Here is a 26,855-nt window from a genome sequence, read left to right on the forward strand (position 1 = left end):
AGCCACGCCCCTTGCCCCGCAAAATGTTGACGATTTTTAAAAAATTCAGTATTGATTTATTTTCAGATTGGCCACCTGATCTCTGGATTTGACTGTGAAAACTAATAAGAAAAAAATCCTGAGCTGTAGGAATGCAGTATTTCATGATCTGTGATCACTTCTTTTCCAATTCAAGTCTATGGGAGCCAGGGCTTTTGGAGACAGCAGCTAGGCTTGGCCGGTTGCTACGTCCATCTTTTATACAGTCTATGATTAATTACAGTACTTACGCTGGACCCAGTTGCCGCTGACTGGACTGAGGAAGTTGGGGTACAGGCCGTGGGGTTTCTCAATCTTGTTCAGAAGTTTCCTGATGTTCATCACCTGCAGAGTCACACATCATCAGGTTCAAATACTGCCGTGGTTCCACAAAGTAAACTCTATCATCACCTCAAGGCTGAAAAGCATTTTGCAAAGAAACTGTGCTGTTCAGAAATCAGAGTTCACAGCAAAGAAATAGCAACATTTTGAACCCTTTGCTAAATGATGTGATCGCACCAACTCATATACTAAAGTGAACATGATGTGTAGGAACTCCTGCAGTGTAAAGCTGTGGGTGGGATTCATTTATTGAACCTTCTCAGTGTAGATGGGATTGTTGGACAGCTCGGACAGGTGCACAAACTCGAGGTGAAGGGTTCCAAACTCAGCCAGGATGCTGCTCCCGGCTGAGGCCCAGCCCCAGCTCCAACTGGTGCCACTGCAACAGAGACAACATTCAGACAGGTTGACTAAGTACCGTGGGTTTCATACAGATGGGTTCCAAATGTAGCTTATAATAAAATCATAGGAAATTCTGTCTGTCCCTTTCACTGGCTCTGCCGATTGTGTGTGTCGATGCGTGTCTTCCAGGAGATAAAAACTTTCAAAGAGGGAGCTTCTAGAAATCCTCTATTTTCAGGAAAGGCTTTGAGGAATCGTATTGTCTCCTCGAGCCCTTTTCAGTAACCCCCACTCCTAAAAAAAAAAGCATCACCATGGTGCTGGTACAACTAACTGAAGTCTAGTTCACCTGGCAGATCAGTTTGTTATTGTTTACCTACCTAAGATGATATAACAACTGGTAACACAGAAGATTTCTTATTTTTGTGTGTGTTATATGCTGCTAGTTGACGACTGTTGAGTGTTGCTACTAAAGTTTTGGTTTTTAAGGTTTGCTACTGCTGCCATATTATGTTTGCCTGTTGACATTTTTTTCCCAAGAGAACCTGACTAAATCAAGCACATGACTTTCTCTCAGCTACACTAAACTAGTTAAAATTTAGCACATCTGTATCATCCAGTTAATCAACTACGATGACAAGTTGGGGTTTTATGTTGGGCTGCTGTTGGAGTCGTCTTTTTTCTTTCTTTTTCCTGAGGACATGGTGTTTCTAACTTCTTTTCATGTTCCATTCTTTCCATTCTCCATCAGATGTTACATGACACGTTACATTCTGGTGCAGCCGAACAAAGTTAAAGAAGCGACTCTAAGTGCCCGATGTACTTCTCTGCCTAATGCGTCATGACGCTTGGGGTCTTGCTTTTCATTTCCTCGTCAGATGGAAATCAGCAGCCATTTCCAGTGTTCTCTACGTTCCATTTCATCCGGTGTATTGTATGAAACGTATTCATCGAATTGAACATTTAGATATTCTGATTATCAGAGTGCTATCATCCTAAACACGAGAGCTGAAAAGGATTAGTTGATCATTTAAAACATGTCTTTTAAGCAGAAATGCCAAACATCTACTGGCTCCAGCTCCTCAGATGTGAAGATGCGGCTCCTTTCTTTGTCTTGTGTGATCGCAAATTGATTGTTGTTGAGTTTTGGACTGTTGGCTGCACAATTCAAGCAGTCTGGAGTGTGGGAAATTAGGATGAGCACTTTTCAGAACATTCTGACATTTTTTAGCTCAAACATATCAAGAAAATAATTAGTAATAGTGGGATTACAGGACTGTCAAATGTTGTAATCCACAATTTAAGGGACACTGAGTTGAATTAACTGATAAATAATACTAATACTGGGTTTCAAGGTCATAACTGAAAGATAGTAAAGACAATCCGCTTATTGTGTTAACTAGGACAAAGGATGACAAACAGCTTGTGACACTGACCCAAAGGAACCAAATTGCTAATACTTTTTTGTTGGGATTTTTTAGATTACTGTTCCGGGAGTTGGCAGTGGAATCGAAGAGGCTGGATGTTTTGATCTTTCCCGACATTCCCGGTCGTTAAAATACATAAAAATTTCCTTGGCAGTTGACGTTGGGCTGGCACACGGACAATTAATTACATGATGCCAAGCAAATTGAATTTCTGTCTGCTAAAAATACACTAATCACAAGTCTATGAAGTAACCTTTATCATCATCCGCTGCTGTGTAGATGTATTGTTGCCTGATGTGATTGATGTTTGTGTAAAGTTTTATTAACAACTATTTAAAGCTCCCTAGTGCTGCTTCATTATGCGTATGAGTTAAAAAGGTCGTCAATACAGGATGCTATTTAGTTTTGTTCCATCAGTCGGCGTCGGTAAAACGCTTCAGGAAATGTATGGCGCACTGATGCTCGTGTATGATTCGTTAAGGTAGAATTTACTGCCAGACTGACCTCTAGGAGTTTCTGGAGGATATCAGATATTGGATAATGAATTGAGTTGTTGATGGGGGGAAGGAAAAGGTGGGAGGCGGCTGACATGTGAGGACAGAGGAGAATCAAAGAGTTTCAAACTCTGATAAATGCACCCGTGAAAGGTTGCACCGTCAGTAGCTGTGGCTTGAGTCGTATCTGACGTCTCCTTTTAGAAGAATCAGTCTAAGCGGGCCGGTGGGTGGTGTGTTTATGTGTGGGTGTTTAAAGAGGATGGGGAGGGGGTGATAGTCTGCGAACCACCGCTGCCGAGTAAGCAGCATCACTGGTACACATCCATTAATCTCTTCAACCCTTCTCATAAACACACGGTTTTCCGAAGCTGTCAAAAAAATCTAATCAGGTGTAAAGAAATGATGAAAAAAAAGAAAATCAATACCACATGCCTTGCATAATGTGCTGGAGAAATTGGTGTCGTGCATTTTTAAAAGGAGAGCTAAAATAAATAAAGTCATTGATGTTGACTGGAAACATATTTCTTCTGTGAATTATTATAAAATCGATATTTCGGCTTCGTTTATGTGTTTTTAGTGCGAGCAGAAGCAGAGGTTTTAACTATGGTGAACATTCATTTTGTTTTCTGTAAGGGAAAAGGTGTAAAATACTAAACATAAATTTTGCTGCAGCGTAAACTATTTATTTGTTCTTGCACAATGAAAATGTTTCTCCTTTGAGAGGAGGAAAAATTAATAGGCTGGATGCAAAAGAAATGTCATTTGCTCCAATAACAAGAAAAAAACAGCAGAAAAAGGTAGCTAACCAAAAAAAATCACTATGAATTAATCAGCTAGTTATTTTCTTTAATAATAAATTCAGCTTTTGATCTTTAAATCATCAGGAAGTGCTAAAAAAATCAAACTAAACCTTTATAAAAGCCCATGGTGATGTCTTCAGGATGCCAGTTCTGTGTACCTCGACTTAAGATTGCCTTTTACATCAAACAAACCAAAGCACAAAATCCTCAAGATCGAAAGAATCAAGGGAATGTCTGGCGACGGTACACACAACACAACACTGAACATACAAGAAGAAATTCCCGACATCAAGAAACATCAATGGCAAATCACTTATAGCGTGTAAGTAAAGACCTTGGCAAAGTCACAGCCACAACTCCCCTATGTGCAGAGTGTTGACTGGCTGTTTATGTTCTCTTACACATTGCATATGTTCACCTCTAAAGTGATGTGTGCGAGTGTAAAGGCTTGATTTTTGTGTGTGTGTGTGTGTGTTACACTATGGGCAGCATGGTCCCTCCTGCCCATCTGTACCACTGGCACATATTGGTGATGTAGCACGAATTAACTGTAGAATAAGGTAATTAAATCTGCCAGCAGCTGTCCAGCTTGGCTGGTGGGTTAATTGGTAGCAGGTGGATGACAGAGGTGCCAGGAAGTATCTTATAAGAAAATAAGATTAGGAAATGAGAGGAAGATGAGGGCTGTAGGGTTTACCAGAGTCTTGAAAACAGACATAAAAGGAGTTTAAAAGTTAAAAAAAACAGGCCTAATAACATCAGATATTTTCGATGCAGTCTCATCGCACACATTATAATGGACCCTTTCCGCCCTGTTGTTCAGCATCACATTGTGTGCTGGCAAGACAAAACAGAAGTGGAGTCACGCTGCAGGAATGCAGGCGAGTGATGATAATTTGCCTGTCACAGTCACCGACACAGTGCTGTTATCAGCATTCATCATAAGCTTTTCAGCTCTGATTTCAGTCTCACTATGAGACTATTAAATCAGAAAACAAGAGTCCCATTTTTTTCCCTCCTGCTCCTGCTTAAAAAAAAAAAAAAAAAGTGCCAAACCCAAATCTGAGCACGTAGAGAAGTAAAAAAATCCACGGTCAAATTGCTCTGAAAATGAAAATAGCTCCAAGTTGTGTTTGCGTGACCGTGGCATTAACAAGATCGTGTCTATAAAGATTTTAGATTAGAAAGGCAATGGTTTGGAACAGATTAAAAATTAACGCTACTCATTTAAAGACATGCAAATATTATTCATATGATCTTCCAAAGTGTTTATGAACACAGATTAATTCTTATCCAAATGTCATCGGCAGCCCGCAGCTCATCTATTGTTGGTAAACAGAGACTTTGCGTCCGCTTGTTGAGACTTTGACTTCAGTTTTAAAAAAAAATTAATTTCCTATTTCACTTTTTTGCCTATATAATGTTGCTACTTTCATTTTTGAATATAAATGTTGAGCTAAGTTGTTATTTAATTACAGAATTGAATCTATTTTCTGTATTTCAGGCCTCTGAATAAGTTTATTTTTATGTGCCAAACTTTCTTGGATTACTATTTCTTACAGCTGCCATACAGTGTAACCAAACTGAGGATTAGAGGTGGCTTAACTATATGCAAAAAGTATTTGCATTTGTCTTATTTCTTGTCAACTTGCTCATCAAACTTGGCTCTGTTTTTCCTTTTCTGCACCACCCTCTAGCTGTTGTTGAGAAACTCGCGCGCGCTGATGAAAGCCAGCCGATCTAATAGCTCTGCATCCTCTTTTGTCAGGGATGGAGGACATTTGAAGGTGAAGCCTGGTGCTGAGACTCACCTCCCCAGGTTGATGACTCCTCGGGGGATTCCTGTTGGCGTATTGAAGGCAGGCAGTAGCTTCTCTCCCAGCTCCATCGCTTTACTCCTGAACAACTGAACAGAAAGCACAGAGGAAAGCATCCTGGTAAGTACACAGACAACAGACATACGACATATGTGTGAATGTTTTATCGTTCCGTCTGTTGGTATCTTTCATATACATATTTATAAATTGCGTCTCATCTCAACCAAGCTTTAAAAAACAAAAAAAAGACAGACTGACAGACTGGGAATCAAAAGCCCCGCACACATCTCCTCCTCCCAGTTTCCCCTCTAAAGCTAATTATGTGAAACATAAGGCCTGCTACAACAGAACTCCGGCAGGATTAAAAGCAATCTCATCGATGTAATCTGCTAGAGTCCATTTAAAATGCGATTCCTCCTCATCTCCACTGGCCAGGCTCTCTGAGGCCGAAGCAAAGTTAACATATAATCTTATGAGATAGACTATCTGTCACCAAATCTCCATTTGTGGGAACACTGAAAAAAAAAAAAGGCAGTAGAGCAACACATTGAAAAGAGACGTGTGAGGGGACAAAGAGGTGGCAAAGCAGGGGTTGAGAAGAAAAGCGGAGGTTCACAGATGAGAGGGAAGACAGAATGATTGAGAAGAGACAGATGTGGTGCACAAACAACAGAGTCTCGTCAAAGACAAAGCCCGGTCAGACGGAGAGTGTTTTGCGAGCGAGCACGGCAGCGTCGGAGCAGTGACTCAGCAGAAAAATGGAAGCGGCTGAGGAGAAAATGGGAGAAAACAAATTGCAGGCAGATAGGTAGAAACCACTGGCCTTCACGATTAGGACTGTTATTATTCTGCAAGTGCTCTTTGCGGGGGTCTAGTTTCTCATCTGCAGCAGTTTCGATGGAACTTTCTAAGGTTTAGTAAATATTTAATACCGCAACATGAATAGAGTTAATATTTTCCTCTAATATTCTTTACCCCCACAAGGCTGTCGGGGTGGAAAGAGGGAGTATAAAGTGGCAGGAGAGTCAGACAATGATGCTGTGGGCTACAACTGGAGCCCCATTGTTTTAGTCTATAAATAGAATCCACCAATAAAATGATGCTGAACTGGCTATTAGCAAATCTTGTCTGCATTTATGTGCAGACTACTTTGATACTTGAGGGAAACTTAAAAAACAAACTATGAATCTTAAGCAGGTTCTCTTGTACGGGTCATTTTTCTTTGGTGATTTCTAAACAAATTTGTGGATGTTTTTTTGTGATGGAACATCAGAGATAACAATATCCTCTGGAAGTGTAAGTCGCAGTCGATCTAAAAATACGTTCATCATGCCCGCGTGCTGCCGAGGATTCGGCTGCTGTTGCAAATCAGCGGGCCAAACTGCAACAGCTAATTTCCCGTCACGCTGTCATCGTCCTCTTTCAACTCATACGGTGACTTCGCCTCACGTTTCTCCCTCCACTCGGGAAGGAATTCATAATTATGTGGCCTTCTGGGAAAATGATTTCTTTAAGAGGCTCTTCTCATTTTTTTTTGTACTTAAAAACTAATTAAATATACATATAAGCATTCATTAGACATGGCAACATCACAGCTAGCAACTGTAGTGTTTGTGTTTTGTTTTTTTTAAACCTACCCATAAGCCTTTGCATGAAGCACTCATGCATGTTATTAGCTATTAAAATAATGTATCTGACTCTCAGTCAGACTCAAAAAAGTAAATGAACAACCCCTAAATGCATAAATTCGCGAATGAACAAACTGTCGACTGAATTGACAGCTTCAATTTTCAAATTGCAAGAGCCTGTGATTTTTTTCAAAAGGTTCCAGTGTTTCATGCGGGCTTCTTGTTAATAAGATGCTCTTACAAGCGCTGTCGGAAGATGTTTGCTTCTGTGCTGTACACAGAGAGTGCTTCACACACAAAACACCACGTTGGACAAGATCCTTCATTTCATTCAAACCGCTGACATATAGAGCGGGATACTGAACATGAGTACATCGGATGAAAAGGACTTAAGTGTTTGCCCAGCAGCAAAAATATCAAAACCTTTGAAGTACTAAATTCTGGTAGTAAATTTAAGGTTTTCTTGTTAATAGTTTGGTCAGATAACAAGTTGAAAAAATTCTTTTTGTCAATACATTACAGAATAAAAGCTGAACTGGCAGAAAAGATTGAATATTTGTGCATTTACTGACAAACTAGACAATATTCTTCGATGAGATCACACTGGGGATTTGAGATAGACATTAAAATGAATAGGTGAGAACCTACAGATTCATTAATAATGAAACTAAGTGGTAGTTGTAGCCCAGGAGTCGGCAACCCGCGGCTCTTTTGTACCTCTGCTGCGGCTCGTTGTGACTTTGGAAAATAAATAGTGAGTACTTTAATTGAAATGTATTTTATTTTAGCTCGTTAATTTTTAAAATGTGATTCTAAATTTGAAGATTTTTGTGAACTTGCTCAAAATATGCGTCATAACCGCTGATGTGCGACACTCCCCAGCATGTGCAGTGGTGCCACCTTGATGACGTTCTCGCTAAATCTGGCAACTTCCCAAATCTTGGCGTTTTTTTTTTTGTTTTGTTTAGTTTTTTTCTGTTGGCTATAGCGACTAGCAACAAATCTAGCGACTCTTTCTGGTGTTATTGGAGACTTTTCTGGTGTTTTGGAGACTCTGATGTGAAAACACGTATCGTTCTGCAGTTACTGTCCTCAGCGAGCAGCGGTGCTAACGTGAGCTCCTCCCCGTCCCAAAGCGCTCACAGGTGGTCAGGAGTCTGGTCAGCAGGCCCAGCTGCAGTCAGCAGGACAACCAGACAACATTTTTGCTTTGCTGCAGGTGAATAATTTCAGATCGGCTTTTTATTTCATAAATACAAGGGTAATTCAAATAGATATTTAGTATTTTATTTAAAGGTAACCTTCAACCCAGCGTCTTATTTTTTTTTGGAATTAAAAATGTTTTTGTTGCAGAAATAAAATTTCGTTTTCTCTGTAGCAGTTCATTGATTTCATAAATGCAACACACCAGTTTTTTTTTTTTATACATAGCATAAAGCCAAAAACGATATATGCAGTGTTATTGTAATTTTAGATTTCAAAGGGGTTTTGTGGCTCCCAGTGTTTTCTTTTACATGGGAAACGGGTCCAAATGGCTCGTTGAGTGTTTAAGGTTGCCGACCCCTGTTGTAGCCTAACTGCAGGATTAATGTTTTGACTTTCTGAGTGCTTTGTAGTGAGCAGAAATAATAGGTTAAAGAAGTTTTACATCTTTTATAGCTGAATAAAGAAGCCTCAAAGAAAAGTTAGGATCTTGGATATATTAGTTTTAGAACATGAAGACACTTTTGTGGGTCTATTTAGAGCTTTCATTCCTGTGGCAGCACACTGCTCTGTCAAAGCAGTGAGGAGGGACCAGGGAGGCGTCACTTGTTAATTCTGACGCCCTGAAACACAACAGCCTCGGCCTTGATGTGTGTTACGCTCCCTCTCGAGTCCCCTGCTTCTCTGTTTTATCAAAGAGAGCACTAATGACCCTCCGCCTGGTCTCATCTCTCTTCATCGGTCCTTTCTACCACCACTGCTGCTGCTGCTGCTCCAGCAGACCAGAAGGCCACAAGCGCATCCAAAGTGAACACAAACTTGATCTCATTTGTGTGGTGCGTCACAAGTACAGTAAACTTTTGCTCACTGGTCACATTTGAAGGAACGCCCCCCCTCCTGCATTAAGAACCAGACAGACATGAAGCCAGAGCTGCTGATTATATTGCCTCCATTTATTCTTGTTTGCTTGTTTATAAATTACTTGATTAATTATAGCAAAACCCCTTTGGCTGGCATCTGCTCTGTGATTTACTGTACGCAGCACACGAGCTAAATTAAGGGCCGTGTTCATAGATCTGTCTTCGCCGACATGCTGCCGCTCTCTCGTGCCACACCGAGAGTCTCCTCCAGCACATGAGCTTCATTACTGAAGTGCTACTGTAATTGCACTTTGCGGCTGTGCACCGCCTACCCCTCCGTTCGGTAATGTGAAACTATCAATACGTTTCAAGATTGTTTATGTTCACAATTTTTTTATATTTAGTATTCTCTGCCTATAAGGACACAAAAATAGTGGAACTCCGCAAAGAGCAGCATTGATTGAATTTGACAGCCGACAGGTCGCTTTCGTCTCTTTCGCTTGAAATTCTCTGGTGGTTGGCAGATAGGAGGCCGGACACAAATGGCTTTTCTATCAGCTCTTAACTGCCGAAGACACACATCAGGCATGCAGTCATCTCTCCAATAGCAAACATCATCAGAGCCCAGTGGAGAGAAACTTTTTCTTGGTCTGCCACTTCTGTTTACCAGTAAAAACCTCTCAGTCCTCGCCTCAGGGAACAGGGGACTTGAGAAAACGGGAATATGCACTCTTCTGTATGTCCAACTGTCAGTGTAAACTATTGTTGTAAAGAACTTGAACTGCTTGTGTAGGCTGAGGAGCATATTGCTCTTTTGATGTGAAGCTTAAGGCGGGTGATATTCTATATCCGTCTCAATGTCAAGAGACTCAAACTAACAATGTGTTAGTTTGAGTCTCAGCACTGTCTGACTTCTGCCCCCTTTCAGAGCCCCACGGGCCAATTTGTTCCTACTGAGAATAAAAATCTTTACGAAGGTCGGCAGCATAGTTTTTAGGTGTCTAGAGGTATGACCACTGTGATGATCAAACCCATAGGTTTCTCAAACAGCCGTCGCCATCTTGACAGTGCCGGCTTTCACCTAAATCCTGGTTAATTCGAAAATGAGCAAAAACCGTCCTGTGATGGCACATAAAGCAGCCAAACATGTGATGCACCCTCAACACAATGGGTGAGTTATATAAAAGTTATATAAACATTCACTCCTTACGCTGTTCCCATTAACAGGAGAATTAGCTGCAGAGATCCAAAATGATTTTTATACTGGGCTAAAGTTATGTTTATTTCTAAAGTTTGAACATTGGGCTCTATGGGGACTGACTTACTTTCCCTCATGAGGCCATTGGAGGAACTACAGCTTTTGGCACTTCTGCTTGGCTTCATTTTTCAGCCCTGGAGGATGCTGATTGGAATTAAACTCTTCCAAACATTAATGAAATGCAATTCTAAGAGATAATGCAACGGAGTTACCTCAGACTACGTCTTGGAGAACAGATGCTGAACATACACCACTCACCCACGGCATTAAAGCCGCTGACAGGTGATGTGAATAACATTGATTATCTCATTACAGTGCAATCTTCTGCTGGGAAACCTTGGCTCACAGGACCCAAATTATCCCCCCTGCCAACGTCCTCCTGGTGTCAGACACCACAGAACAACCCCAGAGGTCCCGTGACAATGCCCTGATGGGTCAGAGCTGTTTTTGGTAGCACACGATTAGACAAGGGGGTTTTAATGTTGTGGCTGATCGGTGTATGTTTCAGCTAAACAGCAGGAACACAGGCAGGATAGTCTGTTAACGTAAGAACTGACTAAGAGTTGCAGCATATTTCAGCATAGAATATATTTAGTCTAGCATGTCGCCAAACCTTCAAAAGTGGCATAAAAAGTGCAGTTTTTGGGGAATTACCTGCAGATTTGGCACATAAGTGATAATTTATTGCAGCAGCATTGTGAACGTGGGCTCAACAAAAACTAAACTACAGTGTTCAAGTTAATAAAGAAACATATCACCTACCAGTGTAGCTCTTTAAGGGATTTTATTTGCACTAAAAAATAAGAATTATCAGGATTTTTCTCCACAAACATTATTTGTTATTTTTATCAGATATGTTGACAGAAGGAAAAATATAGAATATCACCTTATTCTGAAAGATGAATCACAGCTAAGTGTCTTAGTCACACAAAGGTGTTTTTCTGACTCCTCTTATATTTTGTGGTTTGACAGTCATCGTGGCCTGGCAGGCTGTCTCAGCTGTTTTCCTTTTCTTCTGCACACTTAAAACGCACTCTTAAGTCGAATTAGACAGGTGATGGGCATGGCGGAAATATAACTTGGCAATAAAATGACTAACCGTGTGACTGTTTGCTGATGTGTCGGAGCAGTCAAGGAAGGGCTTCATCATCTGCTTGAATCCCTCACTCACAGTGTCACTGATTCTCAGTAAAACTGGGCTTTTAACGCAAGAACAAAGCCCCCGTCTCTTTCATACCTGCCACCACCTCCTCCTTATTCACATTACAGAGACGCAGGAGACGAATCGAGCTGAAAATTTGATCTTCTGAAGATGAGAAATGGGTGGTAAGCAGCAGAGTCATGGAAAACCTATCTGCAGTTTGAAGGCAAATTTCATCTGCGCTTCAGAGGACTGCTCGTGGTTTCCTTGGTTCTGTCCTCCTGTTCTGAGACCTGAGTGCATGCAGAGTGCATGCATAATGCTGTCTTGATACAAGTCCAGCTCATACAGTTATTTTCATGCAACCAGTTGCTTCTGTAAGAAGAGTTCATCTGAAGTCACTCCAAGTTCCTGTGCTCCACAAGTAACGACCAAATCTGAAAACTCAGTGGGTGACGTGCAGAATCCTCTTAATGCCGCCTGGCTGAGAAAAAATCATTTTCTTGAGACCACAGATAAATAATGCCTATTTCGGCAGCTTATCAACACACTAACCTCCCGTGCCTCTCTCCCCGCTCACCAACATGCAAGCTGGTGGCAGCTTCATCATATTTTCCCTTTTTTCACAAAGTCAGAGCTCTTAGTCCTCATCAAAACTAAATTTCTAAATCAACTCAAAGGCAGCAGAGACTATCAGCTCTGTTCACACAGAAAAAAAGCTCTGCCTAATACTGAGTTGTCTCGACTGGAATGTCATTGACTCATAGAAACTTGTGAGGACATTGATCACCTGTGAATGAACGAGTGGGAAAGATATCTTGAACTTTGTGGTAGGTGTGGTCAAAGGATCACATGACGATCGGCAGCAGCAGAATCAGGATTCATGATCTGAATCAGAATTCCCCTTCACTGATTTAGTTGTACTCATGTGATCAAATGATTATTTGTGCCGAGCTCTGAGCAGTGATTTGCATCTCTGCTGCTTCTTTTGAAGGTTTAGTCGCTGCTAACCAGCGAGCTCCATCCCGTCTGGTGTTTCCCTACCTGCAGGCTGGCCAAGCTGCTGCTGTGTGAGTCCTCAGCTACCTCTCCAGCAAGTCTCTCATCCCCGTGGATGAGCTCCTAACGGTAGTCGCCTATCTCACCATGGGCGGACAGCGGAGAGAGAGTGCAGAACAAGGACTACTGTTGCCAGCAATGTCTGTCTGCAGTTGGAGAGGCTTAATGACATCGAGAGCTGCCACAACAGCGACCTGGCCAGTTTGCAGGTTGGGAAACGTGAGACAGGCCGGGGCTAGCTGGTTAGCAGTGACACAACTTACAAACTAAAAAGCGTACCTACAGCTTTATGATCCTGTTATTTGGATTCTTCTGAAAAGCAGATCCAATGGCAAATTAGGATCCTGTATGGTTTTGTTTGTAGGCTGTATTGTATTACTGTACTGTAGGTCATAATTAAAAATGCTCTCTATTGCTGATTAATCTGCAATCTTATTGTTTTTTTGTTTTTTTTTTACATTAATAATAACAATTGAAAGATGTCAATCACAAGCAAACCAACAGCCAGAAACCAAATGATGGTTTCTGCCTGTTCCTCTCGTACTGGGCAGGATTTCTATTGCAACAACACATCATCAGTAGGTTAAAACTAACCTGTCTCACGACGGTCTAAACCCAGCTCACATTCCCTATTAGTGGGTGAACCATCCAACACTTGGTGAATTCTGCTTCACAATGATAGGAAGAGCCGACATCGAAGGATCAAAAAGTGACGTCGCTATGAACGCTTGGCCGCCACAAGCCAGTTATCCCTGTGGTAACTTTTCTGATACGTCCTGCTTAAAACCCCTAAAAGTCAGAAGGATCGTGAGGCCTCGCTTTCACGACCCGTACTCATACTGAAAGTCAGGATCAAGCGAGCTTTTGCCCTTCTACTACCTTACAACATTAGGAAGTTGGACGTAGCGAATGTTTTGTGTTCGTGCGTAGACAATCAAAACTCACTGATAATCAAAGCTTTCTTGCAGTTGTGTAATTGTTACGACTCTATTTAGGTGTTATAGAATCTGGATCTAGACAACACATACTCAAAGATCAATTACAATTGCATTAAGAGGTGATGCAAATGTTGTGATAAGACCTTCTACTTTAGCCTTCCTCCTCATTTGTCTCCCTTTCCCCACTGCGCCTCTTCCTCCAGACACACTGTAAATCCATAAATCTCCAAACAGAATCATGCCATTATGTTACAATGTCTAATTCAAACCATGCAGTTTGGACAGTCGTCTGAATATGATCCTCGTGTAAAAGATTTTCCACACAATTCAAGCTAAACTCACAATTTATTGGTCATAAATTCAAAGTCAGGTCTTTGTCGTGTTAGCTCTGCACTTTCCTGATTCGCGGCTCTATTTCACAGCACTGGTGATGCCTGTATGATAAATAACTGCTGCTCGTCTGAGGGTAAAAATTCAAAACAGAATCAGTTTTCATCATGGACGTAATCAATCATAGAGGGCGCTTAAGTAAGAAATGCAGATATTGTGGAGGTGAGGCGAGAGAGAGAGAAAGTTATTATTTTCATCTCCAAATGTTATTTCTACGGTTGGAGTTAGAAATTTGTGCACGCACCCAGGAACACATGGTTCAAGGATTGCTGCTGGCTGAAAGATATCTGAGGTTTAATTCTGCTGAGGCCATAATAAGATGCTCATTTGCTCAGTGCAAGGTGACTGGAAGAAAAGTCGATTTTTTTTACAAGCAGCTGCTGCACCTGGTTTGTTTAGTCTTTCTCCCAGCGGCCTTGATCGTTATTAGGATCCTTTTTTTTTTTCCATCTTAATGGGCCTGATGGGCAAACACAGGAATATTCAGAAGTGAAACGGATACTGTATCTCAGACACTCGCTGCAGTCATCGCTCACTGAAAGGAATATTACATGTCTCAGCTTCAGTCACCTTGGTGAATACATCCACCCTTACAGCTGGGTATGACGAGACTGACAGGAGGGAGACCCTTTGTTGCACATTGATTTCGTTCTTCATTTCACAAGCCGCTAGCGCGAGCTGACTGACGAGCGGATGAGCCCATAGGTCGCGACACCATCGCTCACGAACAATCTCAGTATATCTGCATTGTTGCCGTTGAGCAAGCTTTACCCCTGATTTTAGTCCTGAGCTACAGATGGTGGCCATATTGTGCGGCAACAGCGGTGTGTAACGTATTAAATATTAAATGTTAACATGGGCAGGAGGGCAGAAAGCCTGTTAAGTGTCTGTTGTTCTGTCAGCTCTCTGCAAACCTTTAAAATCACCATGTAAGTCCAATTATTAAAAACCTAAACTTTGTTACATCTACGCCAATGTTTTACTCCAAATTTCAGCTCCATTTTTGTACCTCAAACACACGCTTCGACATCTAAATTGGCAAAGCGGGCAGCGTGACAGAGACGTCTCGAACGCTGTCTGCTAACTCGCAGCGCACAGTCTCACATCAGCCGCTCACCCCTGATGTCGGAAATGAAAAGTACTCTGCATAATTTATGCAGCATACCATCGCCGGAGAGCGAGTAGGCGAACATGCTAAAACAGATCCAATAAATTAGACATGAGGACTTCTCAGAAAACAAACGCAGCGGTAAAATGGAAGTACCCACCAAAGCCCAAATTGGAAAACAAACAAGTGGCGGCTGCTCAATCAAGCCCCCGCTGGAAAGGAGCAGCTCTAAATTAGTCCACATTACAGCTATATTGTTAAGCAATGTTCATCAGCTTAAACGTTCTTCTCTCAAGTACATGAGCCGCCCACAGACTTCCTACCCCTCCTTTTGACCCACTAAACTGGGCTTATACAAATCATTTCAGTTTGCCGACTGCTGGCACTGTATAATGTAGCAGCCACACTTGCTGTTATTTCTGCTTGTTCAGTGATGCAATTGTTGTACATTCTCGCTGCCTTTTGCCTCAGCTTTTGATGTTAATACCCAGAGCCTAATTATTACCAGTATGCGAGACGACGTGGCTGACTGCTGTAAACAATAACTGGTTATTACTGAAAGGTTTCTGCTTCGATGAAGTCTTCCTGTGTTGCAGGGCAGCCACCGTGTGGCAGTGTGTGCTTCAGATTTTCTGTGGGAAAATCGGGTGGTCCTGTTTGTCATCTGAAGCTGATTGTTGTGTGCAGTGTTATTGCAACACCGTGTGTGCATGAACTGAAAACGGTAGCAATCCAGAGGGAAGAGTAAATCCCACCCATGTTCGACTGTTAAGAAAATATATATGGAGGCTCAACATGTTAGATTTGTGAAGCCATCTCTGGGCAGCCCCGTCACAGCAAATCACTGAGTCACAGTCGCCGCACCCTGAGAGATAATAACGTTGCTGCACAGGACCTCATCAGCTACTCCCGATGTGCCCCACAGGAAACACAAAAGACCTTTTCCTGTCACATAGCAACACTCTTATACCTGTTTATGCATTGACGGATGTCATACATGATCAGCCCTCCCTGTAGCAACGGACCAGACAGACCCAGTGACCCATCAATAATTCAACCTACAATTTGCCTGGTGCCACAAACTTTCTGCCATCATTACCGTGGAAGCGTAACAGGAAGAAGTGGGGGCTGATGGGGAAGCAGAGAGGATGTCAGGTCCACTTCTCATTAGGGCCACGACAGAATCTCGCAGGTCTAGCGTGGGAGGACAACAGGCACCTCCTGGCCCACTCAGCCAGACAGAAGAGCTAACAGGTACCTTTCTGTGTGGGCATCGACAGACAATACTCCCGGAGATACTGCAAGAAATCTGAGAGATCTTGTTAAAGTCTAAGAGAGAAAAACTGTCTGAGACTGTCTGTCAGTTACATGCAAATGGCTGAGACATCGCAAGACTGTGTGTGGGTGACAGATTAAAGTTTTCACACATACTTTTTTTTTATTTTCTATCACCAACTTGCAATCAGCAACAGAGTGTAAAACACTGCAACCCTGATAGATTTACACAGAGGCTCGAGTTTTCATTATTCTCCTCAGTACTAAAGTGTTGCACCAGTACTACATTATGAGGAAGTTTGTGCTTGGGGAGATGCTGGAGGGCAAGCCATTCATTAAAACTGGTTCACCTTCTTGAGGACATGAAAATAAACAGGAAACCCAGCCAGTACAATGAATTCTCATCTGTGAAGAACTTTTGGTATAAAGAACAAAATGGGGCGGGGGGAAAGTGGAGGAAACTAATGGTAAGTTTGTCTTTAATTTATTTTTTTAACATTCCTGCACAAGGGGAGGCAGATATATTTACTATCTTCATTCATTGTCCAAGCATAGTTAACATGGATTATGGGATCAGATTATTACACTTGATTGTCTGAGAGCCAAGGGCTGCCCAACACATTCTAGTCAGACAACAATGACCTGCTGCTTTTTAGAAGTCATCGCCTCGCCACCATGAACACTGGTACGAAATCCACCCAGTGGTTGTTGAGAAATTTCAGAAAAACGTCCTAATTTAAAGCACTAGTCCAAACATTCACCGCCATTCTTTAGCGCAAATGGTCGCCAACATCCAAACAAGTGCACACAAACAAGGAATTCCTTTTGAATCCATCTTCTTCCCTCCAAGATGTCTGTCACTGCTGCACAACAAGCATACTGCAAATACTTGTTGCTTTTTCTCAAAAAAGAAAAGGGAAGATGATCTGTGAGGGAAGCGCCAGTGGATTCCAGGAGGGTGGTAATGAGATTGGAGGAACACAACGCGATGAGGGAGTGAGGATAGAGTGCAAAAGATAAAGTAGTCACAGCTCCAGTAAGACAGATTGGGGAGGCAGAGAATGGGGGGAGGTTTGTGTCTGAATCTTTTGACTGGGATGAGAGGAGGCGAGGCAAGATGAGGAAGATCAGATTTGGGTTATCTGTGTGGTCTAGCGTGGATTTGCGGTTCAGTTGGCGATATGAGCTAGTTGATTGTGGAGTGAAAGTGGAAGAGAGAGAGAGAGAGAGAGAGAGAAGTGGGGCTTCTTTAAAAGCTCCTGATGGCAGAGCCGGGCTTCAAAGCATCGGCTGCCTCATCAAAGACTCGACTCAGTGAAGGATATGGCCGCTGTGATGCCATGCATGTGGGGGAGCAACTGCGAGTGTGTGTGTGTGTGTGTGGGGAAGCCTGAGAGAGACAGATGTTTGCCTGAGAATGTGTTTATGTGTTTCTCTCCGCGGCAAATTAAGACGCCATAAAACATGCTTTCAGAGATTAACGATTATCGCATGAATCCTTCATTGGCGCTTCTCGACAAAGTTATTGTGTTGTCAGTGGCTGACAACAAATAGGAAACCAGGGACGTTCCTGCAACGCGTACCAGCCCGAGTATAGCACGTGTAGTCATTGAACATGGATGTGTGTGTGTGTCTTTGGAGGAAAGTTGCTGGTCTGAGTGACAAAAAACTCTATGTAATCTATCCTCCTTAAAAAAAAAAAAAAAAAAGCCTACATAATCACCAAGCCTCCACAGAGTCTGAAAAGAAAAAAGTAATTCAGCTTAGCACAGTGCACAGGCTGTGTAGCATAGATAACTGCCATTCAGACCCTCAAAATTTAACTGCTTTTCCTCGAAAATTGAAACGTGTAAGACACTCCAGAAACTCAATTTCACAAGTTCTTCAAAAGGGGTGAGAGTGAAGGCAACAGCTCACTTCTTATAATGATAGACATTTCATCAGTGCGATGTGCAAGTATGTATTTTAAAAGGAAGGAAAACTTTGATATATGCTCACAAGGTCAAACTGGATTCTTCACAATTAAAAAAAAAATGGGGATCTGGTGAAGAGGTGAAAGGCATTGTGTCTGTGAAAACTCTTTGAGATGGTAATATATGCAATTATATTGCACCTTTGTCAATGCATGTTTTATCCATTTCACGCCCTGCTAAATCTGAGAGCTTTCATCTGACGTGTGATAGTGCTGCCGAGCTCATCTGGAAATGCAGAGATGGTAGTTTGACTGCTTTTTGGCACATGTAAATGAAGCACTGCCTGCCATCCTGCAGATGAGGCAGGAGAGCCGGAAAAATGTGGCAGACGGCATTGATCCGAAAATGGGGTTACGCAGAGGTCACGGTCGGCTTCATTGTCAGACAGCAGACCTTAAATCAAACAGGAAAACCAATGTTGTTGTTGGTTTTTTTTTTCAATTAACACAAATTCCATTAAAAAAACACATTCAAGAGAGTTTTGACATCCACTCTAGTAAACATGGTGCAGTCTGGCCTCCCACGTTACATCAGGTCCCGTCTGGAGTAGACAATGTGTGAGAAGCCTTCTTTCTACCACAGCAGACAAGATAGCATTTCTACTGGCTGCATGCAGGTGTGTTTTCTAGAATTTTGTTTGCCTATCTACTGACAGTGTAATCATTTCACAAATGACAACACAATGAATCTCTAACTGGAAAGTGTCCATACTTTCCAAAAAGCAAGCTGGTCTCATGACTTCCATTCAGCTACAGGGCCGGAGGTCAAGCCTTCTCAAGAGTCCTTGAGCAAGACACTCAATCTCCATCACTTGTAAGACTGCTGTTGTGCAGCTGATCTCCTGCCCCGAGGAGCAAAGTGAAACAACAAATTCCCTGTGGGCAGCAGTACAGAAAAACAATAACAGGAGCAAAATGAGTTGAATTCAGATTCCAGGGAGGCATCCCCATCGCACCACACACACACCATGTAAACCCGGTAGAAACACATCAACCGCAGACGTGCCTTGAGGCTTCAGTCAGCTTCTTCTAAACAGCTCTGGAGAGACTTTGCTGATGACATTCCATTTTGCCTGTGATCTAACGTGCTAGTTGCTGCATCCTCCATCAAGTCATCCCTTTAGGATTCGACACATACAGTGGTGACTTTCTTTCAGTCCTTCCAGGAGCGTTATAAAGAATCCGCTTTTCTTTCTTTTCCCGCCAACCTCCATCCATTAGACCATCATGCTCTCTGAGTCTACCTAGGGGACCTACTTAGATGGCACTGCATTCTTCTCTGTGATTGGCCTGGCAGGCTTCCTGTAGCCTCGCTGTTGCCATGGTTTCGGCTGGGGCCGCGCTGCAGTGATCGCGAGCTCCATCTGTCTTGGGTGTCAGCTGGGTGGAAAATGCTGTGATTCCACTCATTTTCTCACTGGGGGGTGGCATCCATCCTGCCGCCACTCCGCTGTCTTTGCGCTGGCATACATCAACACAATTCCTGACTCGAGCTCAGACGCACAGCTCGACAGTAAAGAGGATTGTCGCTCGGGGTTGGACATGCTTCGTCAATTTGAAGGCGAAATAATGTTAGGAAAGCCGAACAGATTTGCTCGCCTCCTGCCAAAAAGACCCAGGTGCAGGCGTTCAGGCACCGGGAGAAAAAACAAATAAATACAGTAGAGCTACGCTGAGTCCAAACAGGAAGAAGGTCACTCAAATCAGCAAAATAATGAACCAGCTTAAATTTCATAATTAAAATACTACGCCAATCTGCTGCGTACTCCACATTCCAGGCTTTTTTTTTGTAATCAACACAGAAATTCACAATATTCTTCTGTTGCTTTCTACATTACTGCTCCATTATAAAACTGGTAAGCTTGAACATAAAGCGCCTGAATGATTAACATGTGACCTTATCAGAAAATAGCAGGGCAGCCGAGAAAGTCCTGGTAACAATGATACTGAATTGACTCACTGAGGTAGTGCCAGAGAGCACAGCCATGCTTGAGGGCATCAGGCTTGTAGCTTTTCCACCTGAGATTATCCCCAGTAAAACCGTGGTCGCTGGCCCTTAGCCATTTCTTCAAGAAAATGCCAGTATTGGTGGAGGTTTTCCTCAGGGGTGTTGTCGATTTTGTAGAAACGTAACTTGCATTGCATCGGGATTCACCTTTAAGTTACACCGAGAAAAATTTAGCTGCAGTCGGATCACCACCTCGAAAAAAGGAAAGTGCATTGCCCTGGCTGATAAAAGACAGCTACAGGCATGACCAACAACATAAATAACCATGAATCACTCTGACACTCTTCATCCTAAGAGGAGTACTTGGGAGTTTTGACCTATCACAGGAACTGGGCTGGAGATGCTGGGCTTTGAATATCCTGAACAAGATGGTGAGTAATGGTGTCTGATATTCTCCAGACCCCTCGATGTGCGAGGCCCCGGGGTCATCTGAGGGATTCCTCGTCTTGCCACAAATGTCACAGCTCATAGATATTTCATGGGCCTCAGTCTTTTGATGCTAATTAAATGTTACTGCTTGCCAAGTGCCAAGACAAGGAGGAACTGCACAAGCAAAAAAAAACAGGAGTGTGAGGATGATAAAGGAGGGAACGTAAAGGAAACCGAAACATATCCCTGGTAGAGGAAGACAACCGGTCATATGTATGAATGAGTTTCATCTCTCTTTGTTAATGCTGAAGCACTTCATTAAGCCTCTTTTGACTCTAGGCTCTCTAAAATCAAAGAAGCATTATATTCCCGATGTTAAAGAATGATGATGTATCACCGTCAATTTTGTTTTTCAGGTACGCGATCAATTAATGACACGAGCAGCGCGAGCGGGCCCAGCCTCGCGTAACGACAGCTGCACTGATGTTGCTTGCAGAACCTCGATAATGTGGCACAATCGCTACAACTGCGATTCTTCATTTTTAACTGACAGGCCTAATGAGTGGTGTAGCGAGCAGACGTACTGATATAGAAACAGCTCATTAAAAGGGGAGTCGACGTACACAAGTGGAAATGAGGCCAGTGCATTTACATGTGCGGCGAGTTCTGCAATGATTGAAATTTATGCAAGAGAATGATTTGTACGCACTACTTTGTAATTCTGACAAAAAAACAAAAACAAAAGGGAGGCGGAAGCAAATTTCTGCCTTGAGTAAATCTAGTTTTAAACCTCTGACCCAAAGTTTGAAGAAAAGAGGAGGAGGGACGGAAGTATGACTTGGCAAAAAAAAAAAAAATGTAGGGCTGTCAAATTGTTCAGAAAGCCTCCATCACTGTCCGGAGAAGAACACATGTCTGCTTGGGCGGATAAAATATACGACTATTTCTACTCTCGACGTTGTTCAGTTCCTTTTTGAAGGAAGGCTGAATAATCGGACAGTGAAGGGAAAGCTTAAGGGGCCACCGGCCGTCCACACTCGCTTCACACCATGATCGGGCAGCTGTGCAGGGATGAGAAAACCACGACGGGTTTGAGCTTCACTCTTTAGTTTTCTAAGTATTTTTCTTTTCTCGAACAACCGAGGACAATATAAATGCCTTCCTGGAGAGATTGTCTACTACTACCATCCCCGCTTTTAAATGATATTCCTCCTCCCTATTTGTACGATGACTGGCTTCTCACCCTGTCTTTCAGTGACTGTGCAGATTAGGTATAAACACAGGTATGAAGCACGGCTTTTCTGGTAAGAAAAAAAAGAAAAAAACCCAGCCCTGGAAATCCACAGTCATTGGGGACTGGCACAGAGAGGCCTCTAACAACTAAGAGGGCAACACCACTCAGAAAACTTGCTACCGTTTACAGGCAGCCCACCGCCTGCGAGGAACATTACCGTTACTCAGCTCTGTGTAGAAATGTGGACGCTGTGATGGTGGAGAGGCTGACCTTGATGGGCAACACTGCGGCAGAACAACACCGGGCGGCCATCAGCTCGCCACTCATCTGAGAGACAGCTGTTGATCGCATCGGGAGGTCCTTAATCGATGAGCCAGCAGAACAACGCTGAGCCGCAAAAAAAAAAAAAAAGGGGTCTTCATAAGAGCGAGTGTGTGCTTGAGAGCTCTGGCTGGATTTGTCACATCTGACTGCCAGTGCGGTTGTTTGGATCGCTGATTGGCCCTCGATTGGGTCTCAGATGTTTAACTGCTATTTATTGGTGCGTGGAAAACAATCAGCTTAACGCGGCGCTACATTGCGAATTATTTGCCTCGCCGTGACAACAGAGCAAAAATCCTGCACGGAGGGGAAAGAGCGGGGATGTGTGTCGGTGAAGGCGCACTTAGACCGGGCCACGTTTTTAACCTGTCACGCTGATGAACGTTAAGCGTTCAGTCAAGGATAAATTTGCTTATATTCTGCGCAACGACACTGAGTGACTTATCTGGGCATGGTGAAAGTCACCTTGGTGTGCAAGCCAAGAGTCGGCTCTAATCAAGAGAGGCCTTCACGCGGGATGGCACTTGTTAATGACCCGGCCCGGTCAGGACACCCAGGCTTTGTTGGGACAAGTCACAGGTTCTGTCACCCTGAATAAGCCCGCTGTCCCCATCCAGGCTTGAGAGAGCAGGCTCCTGGTCAGCTTGTATTAATTTCAGAAGGCTGCGGGGACTTGCTGTGTCCATAGTGGTGACAATAGCAGAGCCAAGCTGTCTCCTGGGAAGGCATGCTGTCACTCCTGCCACAGTAATGTTCACACAGGAGGCTTAACAATGCTTCTTCTTCTCCCCCCCTCCCCTTCTTTCCCTTTCTTTCTTTCTTTCTTTTCAGTAGCACTGGCACTGCTACAGCTTATTTCAAAAAGTAGTGGCATGTGAGAAGAGCTCGCCTGTCTTTGTAGGAGTATGTGTGAGAGAGAAAAAGCAGGATCGGCGGTAGTTGGCAGCTCCTCCGTGCACCAAGTCTGAGGTGGCAGATGTGTCACATTGTGAGGGCAGCAACCTGCTTGGCAGCTGCGAATCGTTTCACCGCCGCTTGGTTTGTCGCTTGCCTTCTCTCTCTTTCTGTCTTTGTTTTCGCCTCTCAGTGCGATTCCTTAGACCACTGATCTACCAATTTGCCATCGCCCTCCAACATCCCAATTAGAAGGCACACACACACCGAGGCAACTTTAAACCGCTCGCTCAAACTTAAAAAGTCGGGGTATAAAAATGTCGGAAAGGCCATTAGATCTTCGAATTCAGTCAAGTGTGCAAAGAAGAGAAGCTGTTTTTTTTACCTGTGGATGGCAATTAAAGTGGCCTGAGTGTCTGGCAGCTACTGTACGTGAGCGCACTGCTTCACAATTACAGCGTAGGGGCGTAAAAAGAATCTTCTTTTTCATCGTCTTAGTTTATCTTCATCTTGAATATTACAGTCAGACATTATGCTTGTCCACATATTGTGTATAGGCACTTTTGAATATTTCTTTTTCTGTTATTCACCTTATAAAAGGATTAGATGACATTTCCTGACCCGCTAAGAACTATTGGACAACTTTGAAATCATATAAGTAATTAGAGGGTCGGCGGGTCGTGTAGCTGATAAATGGAAATAACTAAGCCTAGTTTCTCAAACACTGCATTTTAATAATATTGAGTTCTAAGTATTTTCACCATATATTAAGTCTATTGTAGTTTTTTAAGAGTATTCACTGTATAAACTGTACATTTGTAGGAAATCTGTAGTTACTTGTTGCTGTGCAGATGAGCAGAAATCACCATTTAAACAAGTAATTTATGCTAATTTTTGTAATCTAAAAGTTGTGTTCTCTTACAACTACTAAAAGCTATTATCTAGTGTGACTAGATAATAACTAACGTGTTTTTTAACACTTACTGCCATTGTATTATTTGACAAAATTATCTTTTTTTTCTAGAAAGAACAACCTAGCGAGCCTTGAGTTTAAATTATTTGGTTAAATTGCTCATTCCAAGATCAGAAAATAACATTTCTGCTTGGATTTATTTTGGTATTACAGGCAGATAAAGAACAAAACTGAAATAATTCAACTAAAATGGCAGAACTTTGTGTTTAACAGTTGGAACGCTTCATCAAAATAGTGTTATGGGCTGAACTACCCAACAATAGACAGTATGTATATAAAAGCTGTAGTTGTAATGACACTTTGAGGAAAAAAAACCTTGATGCACAGGTAACAGTAATCCACGAATGCAATGTATAACATAATCTGCATTATAATTAAACACAGCAAAAAGGATTATTCTACATTACGACTGCCTTATGATACATATTTTGGTAATGACTGTTTTCATACTGCGGCTCCGCTCCCCCTACTGGAGTAAATGATATGCATATGTCTGCTACCTCTGCTGCCAGCTCACCACATGTCATGTCACACCTGAGAAAGTTACAGAGGAAAGCCTGGGTGGGTGGGGTCAAAAGTTTGTGAATTGGAGAAACATGAGAAAGAGAAAGCTTTTTTTTTTTTCTTCTCCCCCCGTCAGTGTAATACCTTGAGCAAATGCCAGACTGCATGTCCGCGCTCTGTGGGCTGAATGTGAGGATATGGACGATGCCAACACACTGTTTGGCACAAAAAGAAAGCACTTCCCAGCCTCACTATACTGGCGCTTTGCCCAGTCGCTGCTAGCCTTTGCCAGTTTCAGCCAGCTTCTTCACTTTGAAGCTGCGAGGCCATTTTCTCCCCATGAACGTCTGACAGTCAAATCAAGACACGTTCCCCCCACCGAGTTACAACGCAGGTTAACTCGATCAATGCAATCACAGGGCTGGTGACAAAATCATACTAAGATGAGGTTCATTAAGGCCCAAATTAGAATGCACCGTCGAAGGGGAGCGCCATGATTGGCTCTGATTGATATCATTATGAGCATAGTGATTGTGCAGCCACAGCTCTTAGGCTGTAAAAAAAAAGAAAGCGAAAGAAAAAAAAAAAGCCTTTTCTCAGCAAGGAAGAAAGGAAGCCTTGACCTGATGTGGGAGTGGGGAACTGAGCCGAGGTCACCATGTGTTCATTTCTTGGCTGTAATGAAATGTCGTTCTTGTTGCAATTGGCCCAATCTCAGGCTCCAAAAACAGTTTGGATGATGGAAGAGAAATTGGTGGCAAATGAGCTCAAGGGGAGCTGAAGCTGTGGAGGAATTGGCCACGGAGAATTGACATGTTCTGGACTTTGAGGCGATGGTGTGAAGTCAAGTGGAACAGCGATGTTTCCTTTTTGTCACTTTTAAAAGTAATTATGGTTTCGGGAAATGCTCATGTCTGAGATGATGCTCGTACTTTAACTTTTATTTTAAGTGGGCATTGCATTTATTAAATACTTGCTCTTCTAGACCAGTAGTCCCCTTGGTCTCCTGAGGGGTTTGGACCCCACATAGGTTCCAAGGACGACTGAAGGAAAAAGCAAGATGTGTATTGTTTTTTAAAATCACTTTTCTGTAATTTTACCTTTTGTGGTGACATAAAATGCTACAGTTCTTGCAAAACATGAAGCCTTATTCACCGATCCATAGACTCCGAAAGAATCCTACACATTGTTGATCACTTGTACTCAGTTTAACAACAGCATTTTTAGTCAATTCATAATTTTAATAATTTCGTTCCTATGCTCAGTGAAAAACATATAGCTATCTAGTTGTTACCTGATTTCTGGTGTTTGCAGTCTGTTGAAATATCCAAGGCCGGTGTCACAGATTGAATTCGAGGACAATCGTGGCATGTTTAAAGTGATCTGTATTGGCACCAATCTCTACCTAATTCATTGTTTACATCTGCTGACACACAGTTGTCAGAAAGGGAGAACACAAGCTGTGGCCGAACACTTGTATGAAATGTGGCTGGAGGACATTCGGTGCCATAGACGTCTCTGTCATGGTGCTCGTTGCTCACTGAACTCCTCTCAGCTTGCCAACATGAAAACGCCAATCATCTGGATGTGATGTCAAAATGCAGCTTGTGTGGCTGTTAACCTACTACATTATCAATAAGAAAAGCTTTGCTACTGATAAGCTATTTGATTAAAAAAAAAAACGTTAAGTTACGACCATACTAATTAAGAAAGTTGGTTACCATAGCTACTGTTACTGCCCATCACTGGTGGTTTCATGTAGAATTGTGGGTACTTTAAAGTCTTTCTCAACTCAAAAGCATCTCAAAAGCCCTTTTTTTTTTTGGTCTACTTACACTTTACTTTGATGTTTGAATTTCAGAATGTTGCATGTGCAGAGTTTGATATATCTCAAACTAACATGATTGGATTTATAGTCCTGTCCAACTCTTTTGAGGATTTTTCTATAATCTCTCCACTGCAATTCTCAAAACACATGTCGCTATGTTGAATTAATACTTCTGCTTGCATTTGTTTGTTTTTTCTAGTTACTTTGTGGTGCTACAATTCATCAGGCTTTCATCACATCAAAATTGAATATCATGCAATCTGACGGAGATTCCAGCGAAGCATTAATTCAACCCAATACACAGAGTGACATGGATTTTATTTATTTTTTATTCCAAAATATGGGAAACGTATTCCCAGGTTTAAAGCTTAAGATTTGTTAAAATAAAACCATGGCTTCTTGCAACCCTTTGTATTGTAAGACTAGTTTCCCCCCTTATATATGTATTTTATTTCTTAAATGTCTCGTATTTTACCCAAAAAACTGGATAAATGTAAGAGAAGTCAGGAAAAAATACTGTTCTCAAGGACAAAATATGTTTAAAAAATGCTGAATACTGTCAATTGTGGCCATGTTTAACAAAAAAGAAAGGAAAGGAAAAAATAAGACAACCAGATAAACAGTAGTCATGTGTGTTCAAGTCAGATGT

At 42.3% G+C, this 26,855-nt stretch overlaps 1 protein-coding gene and 1 long non-coding RNA gene across 3 annotated transcripts in view; one reads left to right on the top strand and one right to left on the bottom strand.

Moving 5' to 3' along the window:
• Positions 1 to 26,855, bottom strand: part of LOC103356458 (mannosyl-oligosaccharide 1,2-alpha-mannosidase IA) — a 212,763-nt gene that overhangs the window by 17,212 nt on the left and 168,696 nt on the right. Inside the window, exons 5-7 of one of the 2 annotated variants that reach the window (XM_008280600.1) lie at positions 5,238 to 5,332; positions 616 to 742; positions 270 to 363 (exon numbers count right to left, since the gene is read on the bottom strand). In XM_008280600.1, coding sequence (XP_008278822.1) covers positions 270 to 363; positions 616 to 742; positions 5,238 to 5,332 — 316 coding nt within the window. The remainder of the gene's footprint in view (positions 1 to 269; positions 364 to 615; positions 743 to 5,237; positions 5,333 to 26,855) is intronic. The other variant, XM_008280601.1, reaches the window with a different exon arrangement.
• LOC103356457 (uncharacterized) lies at positions 4,554 to 13,402 on the top strand. Its single transcript, XR_520140.1, has 3 exons — positions 4,554 to 4,563; positions 9,766 to 9,769; positions 12,944 to 13,402. It is a non-coding gene; the product is annotated as an uncharacterized LOC103356457 (long non-coding RNA).

Source organism: Stegastes partitus, unplaced genomic scaffold, assembly GCF_000690725.1.
Source record: "Stegastes partitus isolate 25-593 unplaced genomic scaffold, Stegastes_partitus-1.0.2 Scaffold201, whole genome shotgun sequence".
Classification (NCBI taxonomy): domain Eukaryota; kingdom Metazoa; phylum Chordata; class Actinopteri; family Pomacentridae; genus Stegastes; species Stegastes partitus.